Source organism: Chiloscyllium plagiosum, unplaced genomic scaffold, assembly GCF_037043375.1.
Source record: "Chiloscyllium plagiosum isolate Xiang-an unplaced genomic scaffold, Cpla_swu_hap1 HiC_scaffold_35, whole genome shotgun sequence".
NCBI classification, from domain to species: domain Eukaryota; kingdom Metazoa; phylum Chordata; class Chondrichthyes; order Orectolobiformes; family Hemiscylliidae; genus Chiloscyllium; species Chiloscyllium plagiosum.
Window position 1 is genome coordinate 36321190 of NW_028270173.1, and position 20507 is coordinate 36341696.

At 38.3% G+C, this 20507-nt stretch overlaps 1 protein-coding gene and 1 pseudogene across 1 annotated transcript; one reads left to right on the forward strand and one right to left on the reverse strand.

Moving 5' to 3' along the window:
• Positions 1-14827, reverse strand: part of LOC148140653 (putative G protein-coupled receptor 139) — a 46695-nt pseudogene extending 31868 nt beyond the window's left edge.
• Positions 14828-14969: 142 nt separating this feature from the next.
• Positions 14970-17317, forward strand: LOC148140654 (muscarinic acetylcholine receptor M2-like). The gene is made up of 2 exons (XM_087978983.1): positions 14970-15024; positions 15873-17317. Exons 1-2 carry the CDS (start codon positions 14970-14972, stop codon positions 17315-17317), a joined length of 1500 nt encoding a protein of 499 aa, XP_087835109.1.
• The last annotated feature ends 3190 nt before the right edge of the window (positions 17318-20507 follow it).

A 20507-nucleotide genomic window follows, 5' to 3' on the forward strand; every position in this document is an offset into this window, starting at 1 on the left:
TGCTTCATCTTGTTCACCAGAAATTTCTCCCAATAATTTTCTTAACAATCAGGTTAGTTGGGCTTGCTGAAAAATGTTAGTATTATCCTTGCTTGAATACTACAGCTGCAACTAAAGAAGATTAAAATAATTCTAGTATTCTCTTGATTACTTCTCTGCTCACAATTGTGAAACGATTCATCGTTATCTTGGATTGCTCTTAAATGCTTGATTTTTTTTTCATTTTTGGAACGCAATTGTGCAAGACACATAGAGCAAACTAACTTTGTTTTGCGCTTGTTGGCATGGCTGTCGACTGTCAGATTGAACAAAGTAAAAATTATAGTAATTAATAATTTGGTAAATAATTTATTCCAGCTGTCCAGTTCTGTTATAACTTTACTACAGTATATATATATATATATAGACATTTCTGTATCCAGTTTAATTATATTTTCTATTTTAATATAAGAAATCATGTCTAAACCTTAAAATGCGCCAAAAAATATTAACACATTCACTAATTTAATGCCTCTGGACTTCATTTCTCAGGTATTTGTGCCTCAGTCTCTCTCATTCTGACAATTCCTTGACCTGCGAAGGACAACAAGAACGACAGAACTGTATCAATTTTCCTCCATCACCTTCCTGTCTTAAGCATGATCTCAATCAGAATGCTTCGTTTTCTTGTCTCATTAATGATTTGAGCCAATATAACATATAATGCAAGTGAACCAGATGAATGTCAACATTTTAATCGGTAAGGCAAAGGTGGTGATACGATATGTGAGATATGCAGCAAGCTTTTAAAAAAAATGTGCGTTGCACAAGAGCTAAGGAATTGGAAACTTCGCAATTAAAGAAAGTATACAGAGCCTTGAATGGAAGAATCTGGCACAGTTGCAGCAAAGCACAGTTGCAGCCCAAAATTGAAAAATTAATGCAAAAAAGGAATAAATAAACCTGATAAAATAAAGAGGCTGCAAAGAAAATTTACCACAAAGTTGAGTCAAGGCACTATAAATTGTGTATGTGGAAGATCCCTGGGAAAAAAATGTTACCACTTGCAATCTTGACCACTGCACCTGCTTCCTTCAGAATTCAATGGAACTTGCATCACTCAGATCTTCTGCCTTTTCTGTTTCTCAGCAAGCCACGAATTATTGCATACATCATTATTTTAGTTGCCCCCGTTTAATCTCACATGCCTTGTTTTAAAAAAAAACATTTGGCTTCTTTCAACCACCAAACAAAATCACGGATGTTCCCCTGTGTTTTTAACAAACACCTTCACTATATAAAGCACAAGTAATTTTTATATCATTTCGAACATTTAACTGAAAATAATTTTCAACGAATCATGATTAAGTTTGAGACGATTGTGTGAGGAGTCAACATGCTAAGAAAAAAACTTGCTTCAGTTTTGTATGGGGATTGTTACACGGGATTACGTCCGACTGAGATATATGGGTGCAACAAACTTCACTATTAGCTAAAGATATATGCTCTCAAATATCGTATAGAAAATGGTTAACTGGTGCTACTTAGTTAGTGACACAAATTACTTTTAGCCTCCACAGAACAAAATCGTATCACTTGGGATTGCACTCTCTATCATTATGTGAGTTTTTTTTTCAGCATAAGAATCGACCCTGACATCAACAGGGGTAAGCTGCAGCAAATGAATGGACCATTGGACAGGAAACCATTTAAACTCTGCATTTGACAAAGTTTTCCACCGTCTCCTCGCTGTTATTGGTGTTCCTGGTAAGTCACTATATCGAACCTCTTCAGTAAAACACAATACACTGAATAACTATTCCCAATGTTTAGAGATGTTGAATGCAGTTGACAGGTGTATTCAGTGCACGTGCTGCCTTCCGTATGTGTCAAAGTTGTATATTCACTTATTTTGATTACTCTGTAATATTTCAATCATTCTGAACTTAGTAATCGTTAACAGTCTCTTCTAAATGATACTTCCTTGTCATGGTTTAAACCTTTATGCATGCATATAAGGTACAACACATATTAGAAGCTAGAAATCCGATCCTGGCAGTTTTTGTCTTGGAAATCGATCTATGCTGACATATCACAGATTTAAAACATTCTTGACTTCATTACACTGCTTCATTGTCTCGATATCAGAAAAAGAAATTCCAAATATCACTTGATACAACCTATTGCAATGTCGTGGTCTGTCTTAAAAATATTGAATCTCAGTCAATAAGCTTTGTGCAGTTCCCTCTGTGTTGAATCACCTCTTAGTCAGTTCTACTGATAATGTTCCACCAGATCATTCTCTCCTTCAGTCTTGTCCTCACTTAATTTTTCACGTTTTTCTTTTGAAAAACTGAGCTGTGGTCAGTGGAACAAAACTGCAGCGAACATTTTCTGATTTTTCACCAATTAATTTCCCTTCACATTAATTCATCCCAAACGTTAATTTACGTGTAATCGTTGTTCTTATTGAATAATAGTCTATACATTCAGCCCGTAATACTATCACAGTTAATATTTTCAGTTTGGTTGCCGTCCAGCTGCAGGAGAGAATGGAAAAGCAAACATGAACCTTTGACAAATAACGATATTAATTACAGTTGTTTTATGGCTGGACAGATCGTTCTGGAAACGAAAGTTCGGATGCAGTTGTCAGTGGTGTACTCCGGTGCTTCAATTGGGTTAAAAGGTTGTCATCTGCTTTTGCAGTTTGCACAGTGGCAAATTCCTATCTGCACACGCATTGTGTTATAATTTGTATAATGCATCAACCGAATATTTCCATTTACTTTGACGAACTTTAGGTTTCATAGAACATAGAACATAGAACATAGAAGAATACAGCGCAGTACAGGCCCTTCGGCCCTCGATGTTGCGCCGATCCAAGCCCACCTAACCTACACTAGCCCACTATCCTCCATATGCCTATCTAATGCCCGCTTAAATGCCCATAATGAGGGAGAGTCCACCACTGCTACTGGCAGGGCATGAACTCACGACTCGCTGAGTAAAGAACCTACCCCTAACATCTGTCCTATACCTACCCTCCCTTAATTTAAAGCTATGCCCCCTTGTAATAGCTGTTTCATTTGATGATATTCTCGAATCTGATCTTTGAATGCTCTCTGGTCATTTGGTATAAGTTGCCTTCCACCATAACATATTATTGGAAATTCATTCACTTTCAATTGTGTTCACATGGTCAAATTAGCAACGTCTTCTTTGTCTGCACAATGCTACCCCGTTTGTCATGTTTACCTTATGCACTATTTATTGATTCTTGGTCTTCGATTTCCATCTGACGCCAATTTTGTGCAATTAGAGAACGGGGTTGCAAACAAATTCGTTTTTTTTCTTGTTTGCAACAGGTTTTCTAGAATTCAGTGCCATATATCACGGGATTGAAGATGATGACAGTTTAAGAATTGATGTTGTCTTTCTCTGTTTCATGTTTGCTTTATTAGCTGGTTTACACTGGAAATATCGTTTAAATATCTTTCCTGAAATTGTCAGAAAATAGGCAGGTAATTTCAAAATGGATCAATTGTAGTAGTGTTTCCTGAGACATGCAGTGATACTGTTTTTGAAACGAAAACAGAAATTGCTGATGAAACTCAACAAGTCTGGCTGTTTTAATAGGAAGAAAGCAGAATTAACGTTTTGAGTCTGGTGACTCTCTTGTGGTGGAGCTTGTGTATAGGGACAGATACAAAACCTTGTCCCAAACCCAGATTTGTTTCCTGGTTGGCTCAGTGAACGTACAAAACTGTGGAAAGATGATTCATGAGTAATGGATTCTTCTGTTGTCTCAAATAATTCAATAATATCAGCACGTAGATGTGTTTGATGTTTACATGATCACTTCCGTTTTCTGTCTTCAGTTATTACATTGAATTGTTTACCGTCAACTTCTACGCTCTCTTCGATAGGGAGAAAGAATAAATCATAAGGACGTGTGAAATATTTTGAGCAGATTAGAAATTCATTGCACCACTTGTAGTACTACCGTAAGCAAACTCGTATTTTTATAATGACCCGCTGAAACTAGTCACATACCGTCGAATTATATATAAAGCCTATATTTTCGTATTCCTCGCAGTTAATATGTTGACCGTTTTCATCCTATCCCAGAGAAAGGGTCGTCTCTCCAATTGTGTTACATGTTACGTGAACATCATGGCAGGTGGAGACATATAATTTGCTCTTATCAACATGGCATTCAGACACGTTCTATTATTCATTAAATAGGTTTTCCTTAAAGGTATCCTGTCTGCATATAATACCCATGAAATCCTGTTTCATGATGTTCAATTAAATCTGCAAACTCCTTCACCTTTGATACGTCGCTCAATGAAATATGAATATTGTAGTGGAGTTTGCTACTGAATTCGGCACTGTGCTGAGAACTGCTTAAACGATCCACCTGTGGGACGATGTTGCTCCTTTCATAAGGTTATGTTGTCCTTGTTTTTTTTTCAAAGGGGGCGTCAAGTCAGAAATTCAAGACATGTCTGGGTTTGTCTGCGTGAGAATGTGTTTAAATCTTTCTTTTGAAATATTTGTACAATTAAAGGGGAATGGCTGGTTCACCCAGTTCAGGGTTTGGTTTGGCTTAGTTTTATCAAGCAGTCAGTTTTTGAGGCTGTTGTTCAAAGAAGCGTTCCATGCTTATCAATTCTCTCTCTCTCTCTGCTTTCTCTCATGTAAGAATCTGTGTTTATTTGTTCCTTTTGTGTCACAGAGGTGTTCGTGGGGATGCTGCAAGTATTTGAAACAGCATCATTAAGCTGTGATAGAGTCGATCGGAATATCAGATATTTTATGTATTTCTAAACTCTGTTTTGTTTTGTTCGTATATGAATAAGTTCTGTTTTATTTCAAACTGAGTGATTGTGCCAGCTGCGTCACTCATGAACAACTAGAAAAGTTAGGGTCTAGGCTACCTCTTTGAATTGTTTTGATAGGGGGTGTTGGTCTCATCCATAACACCTGATATTTATATGACTCCCCTGTTACATGAATTGGTAGAAGTATTAAATGAAGAAATCTGAAAAAAAAAGCTCAATGAAATGGCCCCTCTGGATTTTTTTGTTTTTCTTTTGCTTGTCAAGTTTCCTGCCCAGGATAGTGGTTTGGCAAGAAGAATGAGATAGGGGAGTGTCTCGAGCTAGAAATACATTTATATTGAAAAAGGCAGAAACAAATTTTAGGAAGTAATGGTCACACTTAAACGATAATTAAATAAATTTCCCGCTCTGAAAAGCTATATAGAAGATGTCACAGTTGTTTAGGGAGAATAGGGCATTCATTAATTCCTTGGGAGTTCAAATTAAGCAAGAGTAGATGAACAAAGTATCTCGAAGTAATTTCCCTCTGCACGGTTTATCTAGACTACTGCATAAAAGCGGGATCCCAATATTCGCTTTGAAAACTCCACTTCAAACTTTTGTCTAACCTGAAAAAATCTAGGTAACATTACTCTCTGTTTACTGTCACTCATTTTTTTCCGTTGATATTGTTTGATTATTCTGCATGTCATAGCTTTGCTAATGCACTTGCTCCTTAGGACTGCATCAACAACTTTTCAAAATTCAATGTGCAGCCTGACCCGAAAATCTGTTTATGCTGTGTCGTGAAATATCTCCAGAAAGTTAGCTTAAATTATTTCCACACGAAGTCTACATGCCGGATCTCTATAATGATTCTACGTTTGTTTATGTAACTAAGAATTGTATCCTAATTTGTTGTCAGAAATTTACAAGGACCCAAAGAAAAATTGACCACTCTGTCCATAATTTCTGGGCTCACGTTTGCACCTTTTTTTACTGTACGGACGTTCAATATTTGCAAATCTCCTGTTCTCTTCCAAAACCTTAGAGCATAAAAAAGCTTGTAAAATATGCTCAGTGCCTCGACAATATAACTGCCGCTCCCCCAATACCCGAGAATGTTCATTATCTGTTCTTGTTGCTTTGTTAACTGTTGAGCGCAGCAATTTATCCGATAGTGTCCCGCAATCAATTTTGCACCGTTCTCGTAACTCACTTTCTACTTCTTTTCCTACTTTAGTCATGGACTCGTTCTTAATTAAAAGTCCCTTTTCTGTCCCGAAATGCCCCCCTCGTAATTTTGCCAATCTTGTCTAAATCATCTGCTTACAGAAGTCGTTGGATTTGCCCTTTATGTTATCTGTCAGCGGTTTTATTTTTTCATATTTTGTCTTCACCTTTAATACTTGAAGTCATCTACCGCTGAAAACATTTTGTCGGCTATCATATATTCTACCTACGAACTGCGTACACATAAATTGTAAATTAATTAGAATGGACGGCTTTGAGGTATGTAGAGAAGAGGTGTTGGAAATTCAGGAAAGGGTGAAAATAGATAAGTCCCCTGGGCCTGATGGCACTTATCCTAGGATTCTCTGGGAAGCAAGGGAGGAGATTGCAGAGCCATTGGCCTTGATTTTTATGTCCTCGTTGTCTACAGGAATAGTGCCAGTAGACTGGAGGATAGCAAATGTGGTTCCCTTGTTCAAGAAGGAGAGTAGGGATAACCCTAGTAACTATAGGCCAGTGAGTCTCACTTCTGTTGTGGGCAAAGTCTTAGAGAGAATTGTAAGGGATAGGATTTATGAACATCTGGATAGGAATAATGTGATCAAGGATAGTCAGCATGGTTTTGTGAAGGGCAGGTCGTGCCTCACAAACCTTATTGAATTCTTTGAGAAGGTGACTAAGGAGGTAGACGAGGATAAAGCTGTAGATGTGGTGTATATGGATTTTAGTACGGCGCTTGATAAGGTTCCCCATGGTAGGCTACTGCAAAAAATACGGAGGTATGGCATTGAGGGTGAGTTGGACGTTTGGATTAGGAATTGGCTGGCTGGAAGAAGACAGAGGGTAGTCGTTGATGGTAAAGGTTCATCTTGGAGTGCAGTTACTAGCAGTGTTCTGCAAGGATCTGTTTTGGGACCATTGCTGTTTGTCATTTTTATAAATGACCTGGAGGAGGGGCTAGAAGGTTGGGTGAGCAAGTTTGTGGATGATACGAAAGTCGGTGGAGTTGTTGACAGTGAGGAAGGATGTGTCAGGTTACAGCGGGATATAGATAAGTTGCAGAGCTGGGCAGAAAGATGGCAAATGGAGTTTAATGTAGGTAAGTGTGAGGTGATTCACTTTGGTAAGAGTAACAAGAAGATGGGGTACTGGGCTAATGGTCGGATACTTGGTAGTGTGGATGAGCAGAGGGATCTTGGTGTCCATGTACACAGATCTCTGAAAGTTGCCACTCAGGTAAGTAGTGCAGTGAAGAAGGCATATGGCGTACTGGCTTTTATTGGAAGAGGAATTGAGTTCCGGAGCCCTGAGTTCATGTTGCAGTTGTATAAGACTCTGGTGCGGCCCCATCTGGAGTATTGTGTGCAGTTTTGGTCGCCATACTATAGGAAGGATGTGGAGGCACTGGAACGGGTGCAGAGGAGGTTTACCAGGATGTTGCCTGGTATGGTAGGAAGATCGTATGAGGAAAGGCTGAGGCACTTGGGGCTGTTTTCATTGGAGAAAAGAATGTTTAGGGGTGACTTGATAGAGGTGTACAAGATGATTCGGGGTTTAGATAGGGTTGACCATGAGAACCTTTTTCCACGTATGGAGTCAGCTATTATGAGGGGGCATAGCTTTAAATTAAGGGGTGGTAGGTATAGGACAGATGATAGGGGTATATTCTTTACTCAGCGAGTCGTGAGTTCATGGAATGCCCTGCCAGTAGCAGTGGTGGACTCTCCCTCTTTATGGGCATTTAAACGGGCATTGGATAGGCATATGGAGGATAGTGGGCTAGTGTAGGTTAGATGGGCTTGGATTGGCGCAACATCGAGGGCCAAAGGGCCTGTACTACGCTGTATTTTTCTATGTTCTATGCTCTATGTTCTAAATTTTCGGCTTCATGATCATGTCGATTCCATTGTTACCCCAAGGGATTCTGAATTTATTTACCCTATCTTTCCTTTCCAATGTAATTTATCTTTAATATTTTGCAGCTAATATGTGACCTATGCCTATTTGTTCAAACAGCACTGTTGTATAATTCGAAACAATTTTTCAAAATGCTAATTATTCATACGTTACTCCGAATTCATCTATTTAACTTACTATTATCTATCCTACAGCTATATGCCTCTCCAAGATTTGCTTTGTCCTCGTTATCTTGATATATTTTCCATCCTGATTCTGATATTCCTGTAAATGGGATTGCTGCTGAGGCCAATAGCACTAGCAAATGATGCTGCAATGATTTTGCTTTTAGTGCAAACAGTAAATCTATATTGGTATCACTTTCACCAAAAGTTGTCCGGGTCCTGCAGCAATCTTTAGTCCTCATTGTTACACCAACATTTCAGCCATTTAAAAACTGTTCCTTAATAAGTGTTCCAATAGTTTCCTCAACTTTAATTACAATATATCCAAATCCCTGCCTAATAAGTAGGCACCAATGTAGAATATGAATTCTGGCCATTCTCATTGCCCTAGAAGAATCCCCAGAAGGTGTTCAAACTTGGCTTTGACCCTGTCACACCCCATTCGAGTCGCGCACTGGTAAACAACGCCAACTTTTAGTGATCACAAAAGATAAGTATGTCATCAAATTGAATAAAATGCTTAATTGTGTCTGTCGTTTTGAACCCGCGTTAATAGAAAGCACGCACCGTCCGTCTAAACTTCATAAGAATCATTGTTTATTGCAAACACATGGATTATAGTTGCAGGTAATCAATTATGTAATGCTGGCATATAACTCTACAGTTTAAATCTCTAATCAACTTTTTGAAATCCCCCTACTCACGAAAACAGCAGAGACAGACAGGCAAAAAAATATTGGTGGTATTCATGGAGGCCCCTGTCTGCAGGATGCACTGACTTGGCCATGTTCCTTTCAGGACTTGCACTGTGGTGATCCCTGTTATTCGGGTATTGTTTATTTCTTTGCAGTGATGGAGTAGTTACAAACTTAAAATGTCTTTTGTTAATTGTTACAAGCTATAGCTTATCGTAAAAGGTGAAAGAAAATAATTTGGATGTATTCAGCCTTGAGTTTGCATTTTTTTTTAACTGCAGGAAGAAGAAAACTAAATCACTTTCTGAGTTTTGAAGGCTTCGCTCTACTTTGTGCACATCCAAAAACCAGTCAGGTTACTTGGAGGCAGTTTCATACTTGTTGTACGCAGATGGCTTTTAACATTGATAACTGGTAATGGCACCAGAGAACAACTTGCTGCATATTGCCAGCAAAATCTTAGCACACAAACATATGCCTCGTAGCATGTTGACTGCAACTAAGTTTTCCTGCTCATTGAATAAACAGTAGTATAAACAGCACTTGCAAAACGTTTTGATAGCTTGCTTTTAAAAAGTGCAGGACTCTCTTCCACATTTTTTATTCTTTTTAAATAGATATTTTCCCCTGTTGAATTTAACAACTCGAGCAGCAGGCAACTCAGCCACTCAAGTGCTCGTTAAATATTGATATCAACATGGCTGATCTCATCTCAGCTTCAACTCTACTTTCCTGTCCATCTTTCAAAAATAATATAGAACATAATGATTACAATTCACAATCAAAGCTACAAAAAAACACTTTAAAAAAAATTCCTCACAACTCTGTAAACAAGGAGGCAATATAGCATATTACAGTAACATCTATGACCAGAGGCACGCCTCTTTACTCTCTAACTGAAGATTCCGCCAATATTGTTATTGTTCCTTCCTGCTTCATCTTCTGCTATATAGCAGTACGTTTGTACCATCACTAACAGAACACTTATCAGACTCAGTAGAAAACACGCTTCCTTTTCTCTTTTGTGACCGTGATTCCAGGTGACCCCTACAATACTTATGTGATATTCTTTGACTACCAGGACCAAGACCATTTCAGGTATGTGATCAACTCTCTGAACGTGATATTCAGGTGTCTATTGTCCTCATAGGAATGCAGCCATGTCTCTGAGAACTGCACAAGACTTTGAAGCACAGAGCTTAAGTTTCTGCCGTTGCCAGCACAACCCACGAGTGTGGTCATCTAACATACCATTCTGATGCATAACATTCCAAGTATAAAACATATTCTTATCGAATGTGCTGTACAGCTATACTTTAAATTCAATTCATTTTATTTACCAACTTATTATTTGTAACGTTTATGTTACTTCAAAACATAATGATAGAATTTTACAGTGCAGAAGACCATTCCACCCAGCGTGCCTTTCCCCTGAAAGAGCTACCCACATTATTCTATTCTCCATCCCCTAATTTCTATTGAAGTCTCCTTTAGAATCCACCTCCACCATTCTTCGAGACAACATTTTTTTGTTGTCTTGTCAACTTTGATTGGTAGTGCCATTCCAATCATTAATAACTCGCTAAGTGAAGAAGTTCTCCATAATTTTGCTTCCATCTCTCTTGCTGGCAATCTTGAAATTCTGGCCCATAGTAACTGACTAACCAATTAGTGCAAAGGCAGTATCCTTCATTACCCTGTCAAAAGTTTATAAGTTTTAACCTCTCAATAAGGTCAACTTGTATACTTTTCATTTACAAGGAGGCTAAGTTCGATTTCTGCTAATTTCATTGCATCTAAAATCCCTCTATCTCGTTACCATTCCAATAAATCACCATTATTTCTGGGATTTTAACATTCTTCCTTAAATATGGTGGTTAGAAACGAACCCAATACTCCAACGTGATCCAACCAACGGTTTGTAGAAGTGCAGCATTACGTCCTTGTTTTATGCCCTTTGCCTCTGTTTATATATCCAAGTATCCCATAAGCATTCTTCACAACGGTTTCAAATTGCCAGTCCATCTTCAAGGAATTAGACACGTGAACCCAGAGGTCCCTCTTCTTCTATTCACCCCTCAAAGTACCGCCGAGCTGATATTTTCTCTCTATGTTTCTTCCATCAAATTGCATTACCTCAAATTTCTCTGCATTTGATTTCATTTACCAGGTGCCCGTCCATTTGGCAACTTGTCAGTGCCCATCTGAAGCCGTTCAACATTATCATTCGCAATTCAGTACTCACCCTGATTTTGAATCATCTGCGCAGTTAATGGCTTGCCCCCAGCGACGCTCTACAACTTATATATCAGAAAATGCAAAGATCACAAACACCGATTCCTACGGAATACCACTTCCAGTTTGACTCCAATCTAAGAAAAGCCTAAGTATGCATTTTGTCCGTTTCTTATCTTTTAGCTACGTTTGAGGACGGCATGGTGACTACCGTCAATTGATCCTGGCCTTGGGTAACTGCGAGAAGTTTGCACATTTTCACAGTGGCTTTTTATGTTTTCCCTGCGCATTCCAGTTTCTTCTCATAATCCAAAGTTTCATGAATGAGTCATGTTTAAAAGAAAATCGTGTCCGACGATGTGCACTTTAGATGGATTAACATGTTGACTACGAGGTTAGGGGAACAGGTTGAGCTACTCTTTGGAGAGTCAGTGCAGATTAGTGGTTGAATGGCTTCTATCTGTGCTTCAGGATTCTGTGATTATAATCCGTACTGTGAAGAACGAATCAGTCCTAAATATTTCTAATTTGCTCATCACCATGTCAACTGGCACTATATCAAATACTTTCTGAAATTCTAAACATAATTCACACCATTCCCTTCACCCACTGCCTGTGTCAACTTATCAATGAACTCAAGCAAATTGGCCAGACATGACCTGACCATGATAAAAATAAACAACGTTACAGGTCATGCATTAGCATGCGTATAAGATTGTGTAATTGACAGAAAGCAGAGAATGGGGCTAAATTTGTATTTTTCTGGTTGGCAATCAGTCGTATGCCTCAGGGCTCAGTGATGGGACCACAATAGTTTAAAATTTACATTAGTAATTCAAACTTGGGGAGCAAGTGTAGTGCATCAATATTTGCAGATGTCTCGAAGAGTGGGAGAGCAAAGTGTGCAGATGACACAGAAGGTCTGTAGAGGGATATAGTTGGAAAATGGTGAGTTTTTTATTCATTCAAGGGATGAGGGTGTCGCTGGCTTGACAGTATGCAGTTCCCCTTCCTCCTTTCCCAGCGGGCAGTTAAGAGTCAAGCACATTGCTGTAGACCTGGAGTCACATCGAGGCCAGACCGTTAAATGTGGCAGGTGACTTCCCTAAAGTACATTAGAGAACCAGATTTTTTTTCCTGACAGTCGACAATGGATTCATGATCATCATTAGATTTTTAATTCCAGATATTCCAAATTCCACTATTGTGCATGGCAAGATTCGCACACAGGTTCCCAGAAGGGTATCTGGATCTCTGGGTTAACAGTCCAGTGATAATACCACTAGCCTATCGCCTCCTCTGATGCTATGCAAAGGTGATACAAGGTGCAAAGTTCTTGAAGATGGAGCACAGTGTTGGAAAAAGTGAGGTCATCCATTTTAGTAGGAATAACAGCAAAATGGGCGAGTATTTCAATAGCAAAAAATTACTGCATGCTGCTATGCAAAGGATCCTGGATGTTCTCTGCACATGAACGCAACGTTAGTTTACAGGTGCAGCAGGTAATTAATAGGGTACATAGAGTATTGTCTTTCGTTGATCTGTGGATTTATTTTAACAATAGGCAGTGCATATTTCAGCTGTATAGGATACTGGTGAGGCTATAGTGGGAGTACTGTGTACCGTTTTGTTCCACTTACTTGAGAAAGGATTTATTGTCACTGCAGGGGAGTGTACAGGAGATTCATTAGGTTGACTCCGGAGTTCAGACGGTCGACTTATGAGGAGAAGTTGATTAAACTGGGACTATACTCATTGGAATTTAGAAGAATGAGGGAGGATCGCATAGAAACATATAAAATTACGTAGGGAATAGATAAGATAGAAGCAGGGAGATTGTTTCCAGTGTAGGACTAAAGGGCATTGTCTCGAAATAATGTGGAGAAGATTTAGGATTGAGTTGAGGTGGAACTTCTTCACCCAAAGAGTTGTGAATTTGGAATTCCCTGCCCAGTGAAGCAGTTGAGGTTACTTTTTTTTTGTGCATGCGTGTTAGAGATGGACAGATTTTTGAACAGTAAAGGAATTAGGGTTATTTTGGGCAAATGGGTTCATGGAGCTGAGTCCATGAAAAGATCAGCCATTCTATTATTTATTGGTGGAGCAGGCTCTCGGCGCCAGATGCCCTATTCCAGTTCCTATTTCTTCTGTTCTTATGCTCTTAAATCCATACTAATTGTCTAGAATTAACCTGTATTTTTTATCTGAGAAACTGCTTCAGTGAAGACCTTACCCTGCGTTTTGCTGATGGCCTAAATCTAACTTTCACGAATTGTTTACTATTAATATGCATGAAGAACATTTGCCTATTTGTCTTGGTGCTGCCTTCCTTGTTTTCTTCATGTTTCCACTTAACCTTCGAGATTCTAGCCTCGTCCTTTCTCCAGTATTTGAGATACTCTTCCCGATTTTATTACTATTTTTGCTATAATATTGCGATATTGTTATCTTGGTGTCCACAATATCCTCTTTTTTGTTCTTTATCTTCTCATCAATATTTTCAGCCATCTAAGGTACTCTAGCTTCGAGTAGTCATTTCTTTATGGATAAAAACCTAGCTGAGATCCTAATCCACCCTCCTTACAAATTGTTCAATTTTTGTCCACTATATAAACATTATTTTCTAATTTTGCTCATTGTTCCTTAGAACCAACAGTGAAAATGTTTTATTGCTAAGGTATTAGTAGACTAGTTTGAAATGGTGAATACAGTTTACTTTTCTCAGGGAAAAAAGAAACAAGTTATAGCATTCTCAGAAATGTGCATGGCCTAATTCCAACAAGTATTAGAACCTGGAATACAGTGTACACAATCTTGAAAATATCAATCTTATAACACAATAAATACAGAATGAGGTGATATGAGAATGTTACTATTTTCTGGAAAATTCTTTGTCATTTCATGTCATGAGTTAAACTGCGAAACATCTGTCATGGTAAATCAAGATTTTCCCGCTTAACTATTGATTTTTTAAAAAAAAGAACTGTGGGACAGCTAATCCTAATTCAAGATAATAAATGAGCTAAACAAAGGAAGACTGTGAAGTCATGCCATCTCTGAACGTCATATATACAGGATCAACAAATTATTGATAAATAGGATCCGTATGGGTAAATTTTTAAAATCTATGCTCACAGCACACTATTTCAATAGATAGGAGTATGGTTTGATTGAAGGGTTAAACCACAATTAACTACTTGTCTGAAGTCCGTTGAGATCACTTCTCGAAATACACATTCCGAGTAAGTATGATTTCTATTATGTCCTGCCTTTGTGTGAGACTAGTGGACTAATGGTCTTACAATTAACGTGCATCAGTTGCCTGTGGAAGAATGGCAGGTGCTAAAAGTACTCCACTTGTCATGAGCCACCCGACTGGACTGCGTACACTTAAGAATGATTGAAACTGACCACGATCAATTTTCAACCTTCAGAATCTCCTTGTGATGAAGACTTAACTTCTAAACTTTGGATTGTTGAAACTTTTCTTCTGAAGTACTTTGAAAAATGACTGCATCAATAACATTCGGTCACCTTTCTGATGTGGCTCTTCTGCGGCATACTTTCTTTCAAAACCGGTGTTTTCTTACTTTGTTTTTCCGATATGATTTCTTCCAATGCAGCAAACATCGATGTTTTTTGTCTTGTGCTGTATTGTACTTGATATAGTTACAAAGTATATTACATCATGGAACGCACCTTTGCAATGGATTTTGCCGTCCTGTTGTCCCATAATCATTCCCTTTATCACGTTCCCCTGACCACTATCTTCACCCATGTCCCACTTTTTTTTTTGCATCTCATCATCACCGACTTTTTCGGAGAATCTGAAACCTGCCTCATTTTCACCACTGTCTATCAATCAATTTCAATATTTTCTTAAGACATTGTTCCTTTCAATTGCCTAGAATTAGGTTAGCATGCCCCGAATTGATCAATATGTTGCATTCTTCACAAAAATCGAAATAGACTGTAGTGAGCTACTTAGTATTCAGTAAAGCTGAAAATTTGATAAAGGACATTGTCATTTATCAATTTTGCAATCCATTTCACACACTTAATTTTCAATTTTTGACATCATAATAATAAAACATTGTCGGATTTTTAACACACAGTTGTCACGAAATTCGCACGAGCTATAATGATTGGAAAGAAAGTAAATCTGATGCTGGATTATGTTCGCATTATGTTTATATGAGTGATACGTTTTGAAATATGCATAACCTGAACAAGTGATTTGATCTCAAATTGATCTCTTCACTTAAATAGACGAAACGCTAAGACACTTTTGTGCTGTTACTTTGTCGTCTCTCCTGACGTCTTTTTTTTTCAGGGAAGGCTAACATTAGCATACTTGTTCTTGCAAAGTTTTTGTGGAAGACATAGATGTTCAGCATTTCTGTGAACTTAATGACCTTGAAAATTGAAGACAATCAAATCCACATGGCAAAAAAAATCTAGTCTTAAGTTTATTTTTAGAATGCAAGGATTGTTTAACTAGAGTTATTGGGTCAATAATATAAAATGATCCATCGTATGCTTAACGTGTGATTCATAAAATCTTTATTCAGTTTGGCACATGCGATCAACTGTTTCTTGCTGTGCAATAAGTGACCTGTGAGATGAATCCAAATAGACACGGCAGCTCTCCAGGCAAACATGTTAAATTTTGTAAAAGCTGTTTTTTAAATCTCTTCATCACTCTTATCCACTTTACTGTAGTTAACTCACAATAGCTTTTAAATATTTTACTGTTTGTGACACCTGTTCCCTGATCATTGTTCTGAATGTTATAATTACTTTCCATATTTTGAACTTGGCAGTGCTAATTACACATCACAGTGGAAGGACGTCACGCTCAAGTGAGACAAATGAATTTCTCACGAATCTAACTAAATTGTTTGATATTCAAAGAGGAAGTTCATATGAAACAGTCGAAGTGATCTTCATTGTGGTTGTGACTGGTTCTATAAATTTGATGACCATTCTTGGAAACATTCTTGTTATTATCTCAATCAAAACAAACAGTCATTTGCGAACTACTAACAACTACTTTATTTTCAGTTTAGCCTGTGCTGATTTCATTCTTGGCGCATTCACAATGAATATATTCACCATTTCTACTGCACTTGGATATTGGCCTTTTGGTCCGGTTTTCTGTGATTTATGGCTTGTTGTAGATTATGTTGTAAATAATGCATCTGGCATGAACATTCTCATCATCAGTTTTGACCGTTACTTCTGCGTCGCAAAGCCCCTTAGCTACCCCCTGAGGAGAACAACTAAAATTGCAGGGATAATGATTGCAGCTGCTTGGGTGGTGCCATTTTTCCTATGGGTACCTGGCATTCTTTTCTGGCAGTTCATTGTCCGAGCGCGGACCATTCCTGTGGATGAGTGTTATCCACAACTCTTCTCAAATCCAGCCATCACTTTAGACATTGTGATAGCTTTCTTCTATCTCCCTGTGACAATCATGGTGACTTTTTATGGGCGCATATCTTGTGCCAGCAAAAGTCGAATTAAACGAGCTAAAAAGGAATCTGTGCCAAACAAAGGCTTCAGTTCTCCCAATCTATGGAAGGCGTATATCGAAAAAACAAGTACTAACAAAACATCAAATGTGTCCAAACAGTTACTCGATGTGAAATCACAAAACATCAAAATAACTTCTGGAATTACAATTGACAAATATGGACAGGGAGAAAGGGAGAAAGTCTTCACTGAGACAAATTCTCTCGGTTTTTCACCACCAAATCAGAAGAAGGAAGAGGCAATCCATGACAGTGCAAAGTACACCACTACACAAAGCCAGGTAGTGATAAACCCCGCCAAACTCGCTTCCATGAAGATAGTCAGCAACACTAAAATTCGTAGCTGTACTGGCACTATGGTAGGACTCGCAACTGATAATAACAACATGGACGCTGTTAACAGAGAGGTCCGACCAAATTATGAGATCATTAAAATGACCAAGATGGCCTGGATGAACAAGGTAGCTGTAAACCGACACAAAACGGTAACCAGGACCATACTGGCAATTATTCTGGCTTATATCATCACGTGGACTCCATACATTGTTATGATGATCATTTCTACCTTCTATCCAGCATGCATCACACAGGCCATTTGGAATTTTGGATACTGGATTATTTATATCAACAGTACAATCAATCCAGCTTGCTATGCACTATGCAATGCCACATTCAAAAATACGTTCAAGCGACTTCTCTTCTGTCAGTACAAAAATATTGCTGAAGCAAAATAAAGACAGCAGCAAGCCGAGATTTTGAACAAATTGTACTGATTGATCAGAATGACATTCATAAAACAAAAAAATTAAGATATCCATTGTGTCATGTTATCTATTAATTAGACATTCATGATGAATAATGCTCACGGGCAATTCGAACCAGATGCAATAAAGTTGTGATGTCTGATATTAATCAGGGCTCTGTTGAGCCGTTTCTTTACTCTGATCTAGGATGTGGGCATATTTCCTTTTTTTTAATTGCTCAAATGGCAACCAATGTTTATAGGGACCAGAAGAAATCAATGAAGTCGCGTTCAAATTCCCTGACAGTGATTGATAAATCGGGTGGGAAGGCAAAATAGTCAAAGATGCTACTCTTCTAACTTCTTACTGAATTCAAACTCCGTTACTTACAGTGCTGACAGATCAGCCTCCTGTCTCCAGAACGTTGACCTGGATCACTGGATTGATAGTTTAGTAGCATGAAGAGCATGTCACTTTCTAACCAAGTCAAAAAATATCAGAAGAGGAGGTTGGGCTCACGAAGCTTCATTAAAAGAAGTATAAATGTATCACGGAATCATTGCTCAGTTTCATAATTTTACACAATTCATATAAAATTAATGAGGTCCTGACGTGCACAAACTTTGTTCAGTTACTTCCATTCGTACATTTCCATGGTGCTTTCAGTGAATGTAGTTCTTGTTGCCCTTTTTAACTTTAAGTTTTATTTGTTGAGATTCTCGCACATTCATTTAATTTAAAAATGCTTCAACATGATTTGTTCAGAGATGAGGCTTGGGGTGAGACAATTATTTCTGTATCACTTTTAAAGAAGGGAAAACTTTGTGTCATGCTGGCAGCGGTAAAACTCTCTTCCATTTGATGAGGGAAGGAGCTGAACTGACACCATTCTGGAAAATGGAATTGTCATAATCAGCTCAGCACTAAGTCACTGTCTCACAAAAATAATAGAGGATGAGAGGTATCAACAAAAAAAAAATGTTGACTGAATTAACTGTAGTGACACCTATTCTTCCTCATTCCTGTGAAACTCGAGATACCGAATCGGGTTGAAGAGTACAACTTCTTTGTTGTAAGATAAGGTATAAGATAAATGGGGACACATTTCAGCCTAGAGCAATAAGGAGAGTTTGCTATCTTTGTTTTACTAAGTGTATTCGATTGTGGGGAATGAAATATTTGTATAAAGTTGGATTAGAAACAATGGAAACTGCTTGCAATCCAATCCTCCCAGAGGACAAGATGGGATGCTGAGTTCATTACAGCTCAATCTAAGCAGACAACCCTTTCTCCCAATTTCTCTGTTTCCATCACATCTGTTCAGATGATGCTACCTTCCACAGAGGGGAGGGGGGCCTCAGAAGTATCCACATTTTCTCTAAACTGAAGATTACCTGCTATCATAGTTGAAATTAACATTACTCGTGGCCAACCCATCTCTTTCAACTTCGAACTTCACTCCTTCCTCTCCCGAGCAATAACAATGCAATTCCTCAGTTCCTACTTGCTATCCAACCAGCCTCCACATCCAAAAGATTGTGAGCTACATTTTCTTCACTTCCAGCGGAATGACACGACCATAAACATTGTACTGTACGCTCTCTTTTCAGTATTGTACAGGCTCGGTTCCTTGCAGGACCACTCCTCCTGCTGGTCCAACACTTCCCAGCGAAACCAAGTAACAGCAGAAAATTCAGCAGCTGCCCGTTTACCTCCGTTCCAGACATATTTCCAGACGCACCTTCAAGATGGCACAGTAATTTACCTGTGCTTCACTCAATGTAGTCGTCTGTATTCGCTGTTGAGTGTTGTCTCCTGTAAAACAATGGGATGCAAAGCAGACTGGCGACCACTTTGCAGAAATGCAAATTCTATCCATAATATGATCCCGAGCTCCAGATACCTCTCATTTCAACATATCACTGGTCAACATTTCTGCTTCTGCAGTGTTCCAATGAATCTCAATGCAAGTGTGAAGAAAAACATATCATTTCAACATCACATTTAATGTCGTTAGAGCCTGATTCCATTCTTCTATGGCATTTTCGTTCCACACCACACATTTATCTAAGTTATAACACGAATTGCTTTCAGCACTGTCTACAGATTCTACCCCATTTTCTCAGCACTCAGAATCACTTATTCAGTTTCATTTCTGTTCTGACCCTTACTATCAATAACCTTGTCCCTTTGCTGGCCCTTTCAAATCTCTTTCTCGCTGGACTCAATATCCACTTTTGTGCTCACCTTTAAACCATGCTTTATCTTCCAAACTTTTACTCTGCACAAAAATCACTTTTTTTTGTCCAGCTTTCATCAGTTATGATGAGCAGTCACTGGTCTCAAAATGTTAAATTTGCTTTCTCAACCGGTGTTGCCAGATCTGCTGAGTTTGGGCAGTAATTTCTGTTTTTGGCAACAATGAACAGGCTGTTCTGCTGTAACACGTTTCCTTAACGTTAAGTAGCTATAATGCGATTGATGAATTGGGGACACTGTTTCTAAAGTGTGAACATTTAAAGTATCTGTTGACTGCAATGCAATTACATCTCCAACACTTTAAGCGCTGTTTCTGAAGCACGACTTTTCTATAATGCAGGGTTTCACAAGAATGCAACCATAATGTATGTCTTTCATTTGCATTTGACGTTTACAATATTTGTAATATTAACTATTGCAATCTCATGTTCGACAAGAACTCCCACCTTCACAATGTGTATATCATGAATGGTGTTTTTTTTTTCTTCAATCTGTGTCTCTAAATTGAGAAGGAACGCTCATTCAGGAATAACCTCTTTCAGCCAATGCCATTCAGCTCTTCATTGGCTTAGTTCAAACGATGGTAAAGAGATGAGCTGAAATGACTATTTTTGTCTTCTGTGGACTATTTGACTGGAAAGTATTGAGAAGCCATGCAAAAATTCCAGTCAACGGTAGTGTTGGTGAGTGTCACCAATTTTTCCATTGAATAAATTGTGGTTTTCAAATGCATACCTTTCAGCCTCAGACAAAAAAATACTACAACCACAGTAAAGAGCATTTCCAATGACCAATCAAAGGGTGCATGTTTCAACAATAAATTTCCATCTAGCACATCATCAAAAATCCTGAGTCTCACTCATATTTGCATAGCATGAATTGTGCTTTATCGGATATGTTGCAATCCATGCTTAGTGACTCC

Excerpts from the sequence above, each read along its gene's own strand:
- LOC148140654 (XM_087978983.1), top strand. The coding sequence starts at position 14,970 with ATGCCCCGAATTGATCAATATGTTGCATTCTTCACAAAAATCGAAATA. Across the intron at positions 15,025-15,872 it reads AAAAATCGAAATAGACTGTA|TGCTAATTACACATCACAGT; the intron begins GTGAGCTACTTA and ends TGAACTTGGCAG.